The sequence below is a fragment of the Protopterus annectens genome, chromosome 1.part1 (genome assembly GCF_019279795.1).
Source record: "Protopterus annectens isolate FY-2018-M chromosome 1.part1, PAN1.0, whole genome shotgun sequence".
NCBI classification, from domain to species: domain Eukaryota; kingdom Metazoa; phylum Chordata; order Ceratodontiformes; family Protopteridae; genus Protopterus; species Protopterus annectens.
In genome coordinates this window covers 521,282,784-521,296,755 of record NC_056726.1, presented here as the reverse complement: position 1 = coordinate 521,296,755, position 13,972 = coordinate 521,282,784, and the positions used below count along the sequence as shown (strand labels likewise).

Genomic DNA, 13,972 nt, shown 5'->3' with positions numbered 1-13,972 from the left:
CACTTTCAGTGTTTAGTGTACTGCCACCTATGTGGTAATTCACAGGTACATGTTTTTTCCCCAAAGGGGATAACCGTACATTCTTGGCATTGAGCTTGAGCCCACGGCTCTGGCACCAAGCATCTGTTTCTGTAAGGCCCTTTTGTAGAATATCCACCTCATTTGGGGATTCAATAATGGCTCCCAGTTTGAAGTCATCTGCGAACTTTGTTAGCCAGAGTTCCTTAGTGTTGGCCTGTACTTCAGAGAACTTGATGCCAAACAAGAGCGGCTCCAGGACTGAACCCTGAGGTACTCCACTTGTCTGGAGCTGGATTTAGAGTCTGATACTTTTACAGTGTGGGTTCTGTCAGTAAGCCAGCTGGCAACCCAATGAGTAACATAGGGATTAACGCCCATCTTAAGTTTATCTATGATTCCAGAGTGGGGGATGGTGTCAGGCCTTGGCGAGGTCCAGATAGTCTGTGTGGACCACCTTACCCACGGCTCTGGAGACTGACTCAAAGTCAGTCAAGTTCAGGAGACAAGATTGGCCCTTCATGAAGCCAAACTGCGTGGGGTCCAGTGTTTGAAGGTTGCCAATGTCTTTGTTTATAAGTTCCATGGCCTTGCAGATCAGGCTCGTCAGGCTAATGAGGCGGTAGTTCCAGGATCCAAGGTGGAGCCTCTCTTGTGGGGTAGGATAACTGTAGCTGTGCGCCACTCAGTGGACACGAAGCCTGAGATGAGGCTATGATTAAACATGACACTTGGGTGAGGTGCCAGTTCATTTTGTAGTTCATGTAGTACACAGCCTGGGATGTCGTCTGGTCTCATGGATGCTGTATTCTTAGCTTTGGAGAGTGCGTTTTTTACCTGTGTGGCCATTATTACCGAAATTTGGCAGTCTTTCAGTATTGAGATGGGTCCTTTAGGGGGTGAGAGGCGGGTGAAGTTTGCACTGAATCGATCTGCCAGGATATTGGCAATATCCTTGGGATCAGTATATTTAATGCCATTCTGTTGTAGCTCAGAGCAGATCTGAGCATTGACATTTAGATTCTTGACATAGCTATAGAATGCCTTGTGGTTGTCTTTGGAATCTCTGGAAATTTTATTTTCGTAACTAGCTTTGGAGGATTTTACTGAGGCCAGTAAGGGATTTTTTTGCATCCTGGGATTTTTTCTCTTTTCTGCAACATTGTCTTCCTTTTGTTGTAAAGTTTGTTTATGGCAAGGGACCACCAGATTGGCTTCCTTTTTTTTGGAGGCGAGCGTCTTGGTTCTATAGGGGATGGCACAATTCATGCATGAGTGGATGTGCTCGTACAGTGCCTTAGTGTAGGATTCAGCAGTCGAACTTTCCGTTCCTGTCTGCATGGGTTGGGAGGGTGGCCTAATGGTTAAGGTGTTTGCCTTGCAAACATAAGGTGCAGGGTTTGAGTCTCACAAGGGACAATTGGCTAGGCTTAAAATGGCTCGCAAGGGCAGTTAGCTTAGTACAAATCTATGAACCTATGAAGTTTATCACTTCTGACTTGAGTAGCATGAAGTTGGCTTTGGAGAAATTTTTTTATGGAGGTTTCCTTACTGGGGGGGTGGGATGTGGATGTCAAGGGTGATTAGCTTATGATCAGACCTTTCCAACGAGGGGGTGACTATAGGTGTGGAGCATCGATTTCCCATGTTGGTAATGACCAGGTCTAGGATATTGGAGCCCCTGGTGGGACTAAGGATTAGTTGATCCAGGGCATTCGAATTTAAGAATTCTAAGAACTGTTTGGCAAAGGTGTTGGTACATGAGTAGTTTTCCCATTTAATGGCAGGGTAGTTGAAATCACCCAGTATTAGGGTGTTTGGTTGTATCGTAATATTTTCCAGTATGTTTAGAAAGGTGTAGTGAGAATCTTGGGATCTGGTGGGGGATCTGTAGCAAGTTACAGTTTTGATTGCAGTCTTACCTAGTGTTAGTTGCACCTGGAGAATTTCAGACGCATTGTGTTGGGCAACTAGCCTGGTGGTGTGAATATCCTTGGTGAATATGGACACTTCTCCACCTTTAGTGTTTTGTTCCTGGTTTGGTGGTCGAAAAGTGTGGTAAGAGTTGTAGCCTGGTATTGCAGGGGTGCTCTCCGGAGCCTTGAACCAGGTTTCAGTTACTGCACAGATATCAATGCTCTCCATTTTTAGGAGTGCCTCTAGAGAGTGCATTTTGAGGTGTAGACTTCTAGCATTATCTTCAGATTTTGCATGCTTGTACCTGTTGCAGTGGTGGTTTTGTCCTTTGAACTTTGCCTTAAAAAGGCACTATAGGGTTGGCAAGAGCCTTGGCCAGTAACCTGAATCCCAGGTGTGACAGGTGCAGACTATCTCTGGCAAAGCATCATGGTCTCTCGATCATGTCATCCCAGGCAGACAGATACTGGATCCCCTTTGAATGACACCAGAAGCTTAGCCAATTGCTAAAGTCAATCATTTTGTCCTTATAATGTGGTATCATTCTGGTCGAAGGCAGGATGCTACTCAGGGCTAGGGTCATACCTGCCTGGGCCACATGATCCGAGAGCTCTTCTGTGTCTCTCTCCATGTAGTCCAGGGAGGTACATCTCAAGTCATTCACTCCAACATGGACAATGACAGAGTCATATTTGTACTTGTTGTGGAGTGACTTGAGTGCATTCATTATGTGGCGGATCCTGGCACCCAACAGGCAGCTCACTGTAATTTTCTCCTTGTTCGTCCTGATGAGTGGGGCTTCAGTGTGCCTGACTATAGAGTCACCTATGACTAAAGGGTTGGGTACTTTGTCTTGCCTTAGGGGCTGTTGTTGGGTGGCACACTGGTGTTGTGAGCTGTGTGACACTTTGGTTGTGATTGGTTGTGATTGGTATTTGTTTGCATTTCAGCTTCAGAGGTCCTTGTTGCTTGGGCAGGTTACTGTTAAGGGCTTCGACATATGTGGGTTTAGTGTTGCTGTGTGTGGGTTTAGAAGGGCTATGTGTTGCTTAGGGTGTAGTGTGGGTGTTCACCTTCTCCTCTTGACTGTCTAGCACAATCTTGGGTGGAGAGAACTTTGCTTCCAGTTTGGCTATGTAAGTGCATCTCTCGCAGGTTGTAGTGTTGGGTGGTAGGAGTAGAGGGTTGTCTTTGTACATGAGGCAATTACTGCATTGCTCCAGTATGCCCAGATTCACTGGATGGACAGGAGAAATCACCGGAAGCTGACCTTTGGACATGCCTGGTTTGGTGCTTTTTTTTTTTTTTTGTAAAGTACAAGAGCGGTTTTCCCTTACCTTAGCAAGATACTTTGCAATTATACACTGTTTAGTGCCTATGATTAGTTTCTCCTTATTAACAAGGAGAGTTGAGTGCTTGTATCAATTTAAGACTTTCTAGTGCTTTCCAGCAGGTTTTAAAGCAAGTGCTAGTCAGAGGGATGCTTAAAGGTAAGAGGAAAAAAAAAATGGTTTATTCTAAACACTGCAGTGTGCACTAGAGGAGTGTATTCGGGCCGACTGAGGGCTACCTGCAGGCAAGATAACCCAAGTGTGATGACTGCAACAGTGAATACACTCGAACATCTACATTTATGGTAGGTGTACACAGCTGTACTTTCTGCAGGTTCAACCAACCAAGTTTAGTAGAAACTATCCCACTAAATCCTGGTCCTTTTTCCATCTCAACAGAAACTATGAGGGAAAAGGGTCAGAAGGATAGAACAGTCACCATAAAAGAAGACCAACAAAACCTACTTTTAACCCCCACCTCTGTTTCCCAGCAAGGAGCAATCATGACTCTGCTGGTCGTCTCCTTGTTTCCACAAGTCACATCCCAACCGCTGCAACTCCCCCCCCTCCTTTCAAAGCTAGGAGGAAGGCTCTCTCTCTTTTACAATGAATGGACCAAGATAACCTAAGACAAATGGGTGCTAAGCATTGTCAAAGCAGGTTATGGAGTTTAGTTCACCTCTTTAACAAAGCCTGTAAGTATTCCTTCTGTTCCAGTAAATCGGGTAAAAGAAGCTTTGATCCAGTTGGGTCTAGTTTTTACAACAGGGCTTTATAGAAAAGGTAACCTCCCAGAAAAGGGGAATATTGTATTGTCGGTTCATAGGTAGGTACTAGGCTATCTGCCTGAGGGCATTTGTAAGCCTAGCCAGAGTGTGTCGGCTTTTACTGCCCCATTGATTAATTAACTGAGCCTCTGTCAAGCAGAGCCAGTGAAGTGATCCCGGGGGTGTATTTTCTGTTACCTATCCACTCATCAAGGTTTCTCTTGAAGAGTGTTAGTGAGGGGGCTTTGCCTAATGTAGTTAGGAATTTTGCCCCAAAGCATGGGGAGTCTCTGTGACAGGAATCTATCCCTCCAGCATGTTCTATTTATTGTTGTGGTGAGGTTTAGCTCACTAGAGCGCATGGCTCGCAGTGACTTGGATTTCTGTAGGTGGAGCATGTCCATCAATTCTGAGTTGGACATGGCTTTGTAAGTCAGGCAGAGATCACCTCTGAGTAAGCAATATGCCACTGAGTACAGCTGGAGTTTTTTCAGTGAGGCTGCATAGGACTTATGTTTGAGGCCAGTAATCCTCTTGGTGAGGTACTTTTGGATCTTTCCAGCTGTTAGAAGTGTCTTGTGAGGTACATCCCAAATGGGGCATTGTACTCTATGATGGCTCTGATGAGTGACGAGTAGAGGGGCACTATAACCCCTTTATTTCTAGATGCGAACCCGTTAGTAATTAGATGGGCCACATAGAAGAATTTCCTAACTACTTTGGCAATGTGATTGTCAAAGGAGAGTCTACTATCTACCTGGGTTCCCAGATCTCCTATTACCTCTTCTGTATTAAGGGGCTGCCACCTATGTGGAAATTTGTGGGTGTTTTGTTTTTCCTAAATGGGATGACTATGGATTTTTTGGCATTTAGCTTGAGGCCATGACTTTGACACCAGGTGTCCATCTCAGTAAGGCCCTTTTGGAGGATGTCCGTGTCAGCCAGAGAGTCAATTATGGCTTCCAGTTGCAGTCATCAGCGAACTTGGTTAGCCATACTCCTCCTGTGTTTGCCCGTACTTCTGAGAAGTATATGCCGAACAGTAGGGGTCCCAGGACTGAGCCTTGAGGGACACCACTTGTAACTGGTTTAGAGTCGGATCTGGAGCCCGCTATTCTTACCATGTGAGTTCTGTCTGTAAGCCAGCTGGCAACCCATCTTGTGATGTAGGGGTTTATGTTCAGGTTGGTGAGGTTTTCTATAATTTCCGAGTGGGGAATGGTGTCAAAAGCCTTGGCGAGGTCAAGGTAGGCTGTGTGAACCACCTTCCCCTCATCTATGACCTTGGTGACTGTCTTGAAGAAGTCACCCAGGTTTAGTAGGCATGATCTGCCCTTAACAAAGTCGAACTGGGTCAGGTCAAGTGTTTGGAGGTTCCCAATGTCTATGTTAATGACTTCCATGATGATGCGCCCCATAGCCTTGCAGACCAGGCTAGTCAGGCTTATGGGCCGATAGTTACCATGGTCAGCTGTAGCCCCTCCTTTGTGGAGTAGATTAACCATTGCTGTGCTCCATTCTATGGGCATGTAGCCTGTGGAGAGGCTGAGGTTGAACAGTGCGTTTAGGTGGGGGGGGGGTTAGTTGGTTCTGTAGTTTGTGCAAGACGCAGCCTGGGACACCATCTGGCCCCATTGACGCTGTGCTTTTGGCTTTTGAAAGGGCTGTTTTCACCTGTGCTTCTGTGATTTCCGGGACACTACACTTTTTCGGTATTGTTGTGGGCCCTTTTGAGGGTGGGGGGCTGAAGTTTGCAGTGAATGTTTCTGCCAGGATGTTGGCAATATTAGGAGGTTCAGTATATTTTGTGCTATTTTGCACTAGCTCAGAGCATATCTGCAAGTTGCCACTTAGATTCTTGACATAACTAAAGAAGGATTTGTGGTCATCTTTCAAATCCTTGGCTATTTTTCTTTCAAAGTTAGCCTTGGATGATTTTATGAGGGACCTTAGTTTCTTACTGATACTGATCAGGGATGTCTTTCCTTCTTGGGATTTGCTTTTTTTCTGAACTAGTTTCCTCCTTCTATTGTATAGCCTGTTTATGGCAGGGGTCCACCAGACTGGTTTCCTTCTCTTAGAGGAGTGCATCTTGGTTTTGCTAGGGATGGCATGATCCATGCATCTTTGTAGGTGCTCATAGTGTGCATTTATAAAGGTTCCTGCATCTTGGACACTGTATCCTTTAGCGTGGGGGCTGTGAAACTTACCACCTCTGTCTTAAATAAAGTGAGGGGTTGGCCTAATGGTTAAGGTGTTTGCCTTATAAACACAAAGTGAAGTTTGCTATAGAAAAGTTTTTCACTGTCGTTTCCTTGGTTTGGGGGTGGTGGTGTGGTGTGGACATTGAGTGATTAGTTTATGGTCTGATCTAACCAGTGACTGGTTGACCTCCGTTGCGGAACACCTGTCGCCCATGTTGGTGATGACCAGGTCCAATATGTTTTCACCTCTGGTAGGGGAGTTTACCAGCTGATCCTGGGCATTTGAGCTGATAAATTCCAGGAAGCGCTGGACCTGGGAGTTTCTACTTGAGTAGTTTTCCCAGTTAACGATAGGATAATTGAAATCGCACAATATCAGGGTGTTCGGTAGGACCTTCATGTTTTCCAGTGTCTCCAGAAAGGCGGACTGTTGGTCCTGGGTCATGGAAGGGTTATCTGTAGCAGGCCACAATTTGCATTGCAGATTTGCCCGATGTTAGTTGCACATGGATTATCTCAGAGGTATCATGTTGCCCCACTAACCTGGAGGTGTAGGTATCCTTGATGAATATGGATACATCCCCTCCTTTTGTGTTTCATTCCATGTTCTGCTGCCGAAATGTGTGGTATAAGTTATAGCCTGGTAGTGCTGGGGTGCTCTGTGGAGCCTTGACCAGGTTTCAGTTACTGCACAGATGTCGACGTTCTCCATACTGAGGAGTGCTTTGAGTGCGTGTATTTTGAGATTTAAACTCCTGGCTTGAGTAGCATAACCCTCATTTTTTTATTTGTGCTGTTTATGGAGGTGGGTTTGACTTTTGAGCCTTGCTTAAAAAATGCACTATGGGGGCAGCAAGAACTTTGGCCAATATTCGAAAGCCTAGAGGTGACGGGTGCAAGTCTCTTGCGAAGCAACGAGGCTTGTTGTGCATGTCATCCCAGGCTGACAGACACTGAATCCCCTTTGAATGACACCAGAAGCTTAGCCAATTGTTGAAATTGATCATTTTTGTCTTTATTCTGCGGTATCATTCTTGGTGAGAGCAGGATGCTGCTCAGGGTCAGGGTCATACCAGCCTGGGCTGCATGATCAGAGACCTCTTCCATGTCTTTCTTCATGTAGTCCAGGGAGGTACGTCTCAGGTCTTTCACATCAACATGAACAATGACAGAGTCATATTTGTACTTGTTCTGGAGTGACCTGAGTGCTTGTGTTATGTGGCGGATTCTGGCTCCTGACAGGCAGCTAACAGTAACTTTCTCCTTGTCCAGCATAGTGAGTGGGACGTCAGTGTGCCTGACTATAGTCACCTATTACTAGTGTGTTGGGTATGTTATTTCGCCATAAGGGCTGTGTTTGTGCAGCACACTGATTTTGTGTTTTGCGTGTTGGCTGGTTTGTGACAGGAGGTGCAGGTTTTTTGGGTGTCTGCTTTGGAGGTCTCTGATGCTTTTGCAGATTTTTATTTAGATCCTCCGAGTATGATTTAGTGTATTTATGTGTATTTTTTGCCAGTGCTGGTTTAGTATGTCTGTGTGAGGCTGGAGGTGTGGTGCAAGTGTTAACCTTCTCCTCATGACTGCCTGTTCCAGTCTTGGGTGGAAAGAGCTTAGCATCCAATCTAGGTTTATAATTGCATCTCTCACATATATTAATATTTTGTGGTAGGAGGAGAGAGTTGTCTGTGTACATGAGGCAGTTGTAACATTGCCTCAGGATACCCAGGTTCCCCAGCTGGACTGGAGAGTATACCTGAAATTGCCCTTTGGTCATGCCTGAATAGTAGGGTGAGCTGCTTAGTCGCTTGGTTGGTGAGGGGTGAATAATGAGCCTTGCCCTGCTGGGCAATCAAGTGTTGGGGTATATTAGTGCTTGCTATTAGGTCTGAGCAAGTGCTGGAGTGTAGGATGCTTTTCAAGTGCTTAGGTTGAGAGTTAGACTACTTTCAAGGGCAAAACTGAAGAGAAGACTTGGTGGAGCCGGGAATAATTTAGCCCTAGCTAACTGGTGCTGCCCAAATGTGCAAAACCGTACGAACACAGTTTTTACAGCATTTTACATTCAAGACTCTTCTGTGTTCCAAGAAAGGAGAGGACTTTGAGACCCATATCAGACATGTCAAAGTTACAGATTTCTTTTAGTATCCAGGTTCACAATGCTTACATTACTAAAGTTCCTGCTTATGCCTTCTTCTCAGGCCTACATGGTCACCTTGGATCTAAATGATGCTTGCCTTCATATAGAGTCCCACAGGAAATATCAACGGATCAAAACTGATAGAAATAATTATCCATTTTCTCCTTTGCCCTTTGGCTTTCTACTGCACCGAGGGTATTCACCAAGTACCTGGCTCCAGTATTAGCATACTGCAGGACCAAGGGCATTCATATCGTACCTCTCAACCTCTTACTGCAAGAAATCTGGACAAATTTTTAAGTAATTGTGGGACAAAGGTCCAAAAGTAGTGACATATTATAAATATTGCTCTTAGAAAGTTACCAAAATAACATAATTTGAGTTAACATACATTTGCTGAAGGATATGAAGCCTGAAACTCAAATGTATGTCATTATTTAGTGACTTTGATCCAAAGTGATTTACCAGAAAGCCCCAAATGTTATGGGGAACAGACCAAAAATATGAGGCAAAACTCCGGACAGTTGAGATGTATGATTAAAATCTACTCTTACCTAGATGATTGCTGATCCAAGGAGATTCTGTGGAGGAGCTTATTTTTGACCTAGGTATACATTCATTTGATCAGCTGGTGGATGGCAGATCAGAAAATGTTCGAAAGTAGTGCGGCAAATTCTCAGAATTGTGAACTCTATTTAAGCTAAACACATAATATCCCCCCCCCTTTGACTCATGGTAGTGCTTGTTTAGGTGGTAGAGTGGTCGGCAATGTCACATTCATTGTTTTGTACGACATTCTCACTGTTTGCCACTGAGAAATTTGACATTTGAGCTCGGTGTCATACCAGTTCTAAATAAGTTAGGTCGCTCATATGAATGTATTCCTTTGACCTATGCCTAACTATGATGATTTTCTCCTCCCTAATTTATACCTTAAACAAAGAAATTTAACCTCTGACCATCCTGAAAGCTTGTCTTTCTAGGGGCCTTGCTGGACACAGACCTTTCAAAGGACTTTCCTCCCAGAGGAAAAGGTCACTTTCCTGACAAAATACTTCCAATCTTTTCTTCGCCTTACAGTAATCCTAGCATAGGAGGTACTCAGACTTCTGGGGTACATGGCCTCATGTATCCTAATGATTCCCCTAGCCTGTCTTCATGTGAGAAAGATTTGAGTAGTATTTCAAAAATGTTTGGAACCAGCACAATCAAAATTAAATAAAAAAATTCCACTTCATCCCTCTTTAAAAGGGAAATCCAGTGGCAAATCCCTGCTTACAACAAAAACGTAGTGATACCATTTAAGAACCAACAACCAAACTAGACCTTGACCACAGATGTCTCATCTACAGCCTCCAAGCTAATGGAAAATAAGAATAAAACATTCAAAAAACCCCCACATAAATCTAAAAGAATTTATGGCTATTTTCAAGACCACCCTAGCCTTCAAAGACGTATGGAAATCAGTGACATTACAGATGTAGACAGACGACACCACAGTATTGTAGTACATGAACAAGCAGGGGGGCACTCACTGCTATCCTGTGAGACACCTACAATGTCTTTGTGGGACCCAGTTTAAGCCATGCACCTACACCTTCTAGCCATCTACCTACTGGGGGGAAGATGGCTCTTTAGCAGATTACCTCAGCAGGTCAGAAGTGAACCTGTATGACTGGACTTTGAACAAGAAAGTGTTCAATCTCATTTGCTTATCTCAAGGTGTCCCACAAATAGTCCTTTTTCTTTATATCAAAACAGTCAACTGAAAACATTGTTCAATGGGCAAACATCACAAAGCCTGAAGGATGAATGACTTCTTTCCATGGACAGGTCTGTTTCTTTATGCATTCCGTCCTCATCTCCCTCATCCTCAAGACACTGCTGAAAATCAAGGAGGAAGGGTCAGGAGTGATACTGCTAGTACCCCTTTGCTGAGGCAAAGTTGGTTCCCTCTCCTGCACAGCCTGAGCATGTAAAAAACATGGTTGCTTTCTGAGCAGATAGACCTGCTGACTTGAAACAGGGGCTCCATCATACACACCAATCTCAGCACCTTGTGGTTGATAGCTTAGTTGATTCACAAACTACTATCTAAGGCCTGTCTTTGTACAAGGTTGTGCTAGATATTTTACACTAAGCCAGAAAACCTAGCACTGCAAAGTCAAGTATTTCAAAATGGAAAATGCTGGTATCAGCAACAGAGTATTTCCTTAAGTTCAGCTGAGATCAACCATGTTCTTACCTGTCTTACACACTTATTCAAATCTGGTTTGTCTTACCATCTATTAAAATACATTCTTTAGCCATCTCTACCTACTGTCCTATGCAGCCTCCTCTTATCTCTCAACACCTTATAAAGCAGTTCCTTTAGGGTATTATCCACCTGAGGCCACCCAGAGCAGCTCCTTCTCCTACTTGGGATCTCATGTATGTACTAAAAAAGTTCACTCTTCCTCCTTTTGAGCCAGGAGGTAAAGCTGACATTAAATTCCTCTGTCTCCTCTGCTAGACTGGTTTCAGAACTGCAAGACCTTTTGCACTGAGTATGTTTCACTAGGATTACCTTTAGGATTAATCCCTGTTTCATGCCAAAAGTGGTTTTAGAATTTTCTTTGAATCGGTCCATTCAACTTCTGCCTTCTTCCTTCACACTCAGAATCAGGGGAAGCTTATCCTACATTCACACGGTGTACAGAAACAGCTTAGATATTATCTTGACAAGACTAGTTGTCAGGAAGTAGCCTTCGCTAGCAACAAACTTGGAAATCATGTCAACAAACAAAAGTTTCAGTATGGATTTCCAGTTACCAACATCATGGAAAACAAATTTCATAGGATATCAGATCTCATTCCACCAGGGCTACTGCCACTACTAGTACATTCCTTAAAGGGTTCCCTCTAGAGATATTTTTGAGACTGCCACTTGGTTCCCTGTCCACACCCTTAACAAACATTACAGTCTTCATGTTTACTGCAACAGTTTAGCAAGATGAACACAGTGCAACTGTCTACTTATAAATGCAGATGTTAGAGTGTCTTCATTGTTGTAGTACATCTTCCATCTCTCCTTCCTGTCTGTCATTCTTTTAAGCTTGGGGTGGGCACCTTTCCTTATCCCTTCCCTTGCACCCTCTCTTTTCTCATTCATTAGGTCTTTAGGTCCCTTCTTAAGGACATTTGGAACTTTTGCGTACCTTGTACTACAGGCCTGGATTTTCACCTTAAGTATCTCCTCCTTTTGTAGGGGCAAGAATGACCTGTAAGATGGCACTGACCAATGACCCTTATTTGCAGATGCCCTGACATCAGGTGTAGGGCATCCACCAGTCCAGGTGGAGGGAAATAAATCTCTAGTACTCAAGCCAGCCAAGGGCCACCTGTGCAAGAGTAGCCAATATAGTTATTACTGCAACAGTGAAGAGACTATAACATCTACATTTATGGTAGGTAGACACCACTGTACTTTTTAAAGCTTTCTGCTAATGGTTTTCCTTATTCTAAAATTGTGTGCAGGTATCTCAAGTCCCTGGTAGAAACTATCCTGATCTATCAGCACTTCAAGAAACAAGGCCCAGAACAGCATGTGACCAAGCAAGAGTTGGTGGATTTTTGGATGGACTTTCTTGTTGAAGCCACAAAAAAAGATGTTGCAATCATTCGTTTTCCGGTAAGTGTTTTTTTTTTTCTGATTATTTTATGAAGCAGTGACAGTCAGTCAGGACTCTGGTGATTGTTATTAATTTTCTTTGTGAATAATAAGCCTTTTAATTAAAATATGTTTCTAGTTGTACTTAGTTGTTAAACTCTTAAAATAAGATTGTTTTAGATCACTGAAGCATTGCTGGAGATGGCTTAGATGTTGGAAATTAGAAACTAGCTTCCTGTGTTTCAGCATGTAACAGAGCGCCTGTAATAATGCTATGTTAGCTGAGTTATAGCATGTGTCTGTCAGGTGCTGCATTGTGGATATGAGATGCATGAGTAACAAACATTACCAAACCTTTGTCGGGTAAGTCATTTAAGCTAGATGGAGGCCCACAGCTTTGGCAGCCCAAACATCTGTATAACTGAAAGACAATTGTCAGTACCTGTCAGCAAAGTGGCACTTAGTAAGTGTTTTGCATTAACTCTGGATTAATACAAGTGAATCATGTGCATGTTTCTGTTTAAAATACTATGTTGAAATGCATTTGATCTGGCAGAAATACAAAAGAACAGTTTACATATGATTGTAGGCATTTTGATACCTACCCATTAGAGTGTTGCAGAGGAGTAACTCTGTGTAACTGGAACATATGGGAAGGCCATTATTGAAAGGATAAATTAAAACAAATACCAGTCCCATGACAAAAAAATTGCAAAAGAAAAGACTCCCCTTTATTTTCTTACTATAGGTATGAGCTACAGCCTCCATGAGGTTGGGGAGAGCATTGCTTCTCTTTGAAAACATTTACGTTCAACAAGATATTCATGTAACGACCGAACCATATTTTTCATGGATTGCTGTTTGAAATTGAGTTGTCCACTTAAGGAAAATTGTGATTTTTCCCCCAAATTGCAATGACTCCCCTGGACCAGAACTGTGTGGAGGTGAAACCTACAAAAGAAACACATTTTAACAATTTTTTTTGTTTCATGTAGGGCTGCTTGATCTGACCTGTTGCAGCAAAATGTCACTTGGTGAACATGTCTAATGTTTGGTTTAAAAATAAAACATATTGAATATTTTTATTTCAGTCTGGATGGCCACAGTGAATACAGTGAAACTGCCCCTTTTAGATGTGAGCCAATATACCATTTTGAAAAGAGGGAAATATGGCATCTTGAAAAAAATACAAGTTGGTATGGATCATGGAAAAAATATCATATTCACAAAAGTAATGTTAATTAAACCAAATATTTACATGGTTAAGAATAACTGTGACGGCCCACCATTGAACCAGTAATCAAGGAGCCTCATTCCCCACCACTGGCAACAGTGTGGGACGTTCACTGAGAGGACAACAGGTCACACAGTATTTCCAGATGCTGCTCTGTGCTTCAAGTGCAATTTCTCTTAAGAGCACACAGAGACCACAGTCAGTCCGTGGCTGGTTTCTCACTTTTTCTCCAGATCCCCAATAAAACCCCCAACTGGCACAGCTGTAGAGTTCAGATCTCAGCTGAATGACCAAGTTAAGACCTCCAGCACCCTCTCTGTCAAACCAGTGCTTTGTGTGCCTGCCCAAGTAGCCGACACACACACACACACACTTTGAGGTTTGATTCACACACACACACACACACACACACACACACACACACACACACACACACACCTGGGAAAGCCTGGACACAGGTTTACTAGCTATGTCCCCTTCTGCCCAGACTGTTGTTGCCGGGTGAGCGGATGTCACAGTGGAGACATTGGCGATGTTCTTGTGCCTGTTGTCTGTTTTCTTGGAAAATGGCGTGGAGCAGTGGAAGTTGGGCCTGCAATGGTGATCTGTGTTGAGTGGAATGCGGGAAACAGAATTTCACTGTTTGGTTTTGGCTCCTTGAATGCAGCGGAGGGTTACGGTGATGAAAAAGGAGAAGGAGACTGTCTGGACAGTG

The 13,972-nt window shown here is 43.6% G+C and overlaps 1 protein-coding gene across 1 annotated transcript in view; it reads left to right on the top strand.

The window, feature by feature from the left end:
- MAP3K5 (mitogen-activated protein kinase kinase kinase 5) overlaps window positions 1–13,972 on the top strand; it is a 2,923,819-nt gene that overhangs the window by 2,001,952 nt on the left and 907,895 nt on the right. Inside the window, exon 10 of the mRNA XM_044087116.1 lies at window positions 11,891–12,044. Within this exon, the coding sequence (XP_043943051.1) occupies window positions 11,891–12,044 (154 nt within the window). The remainder of the gene's footprint in view (window positions 1–11,890; window positions 12,045–13,972) is intronic.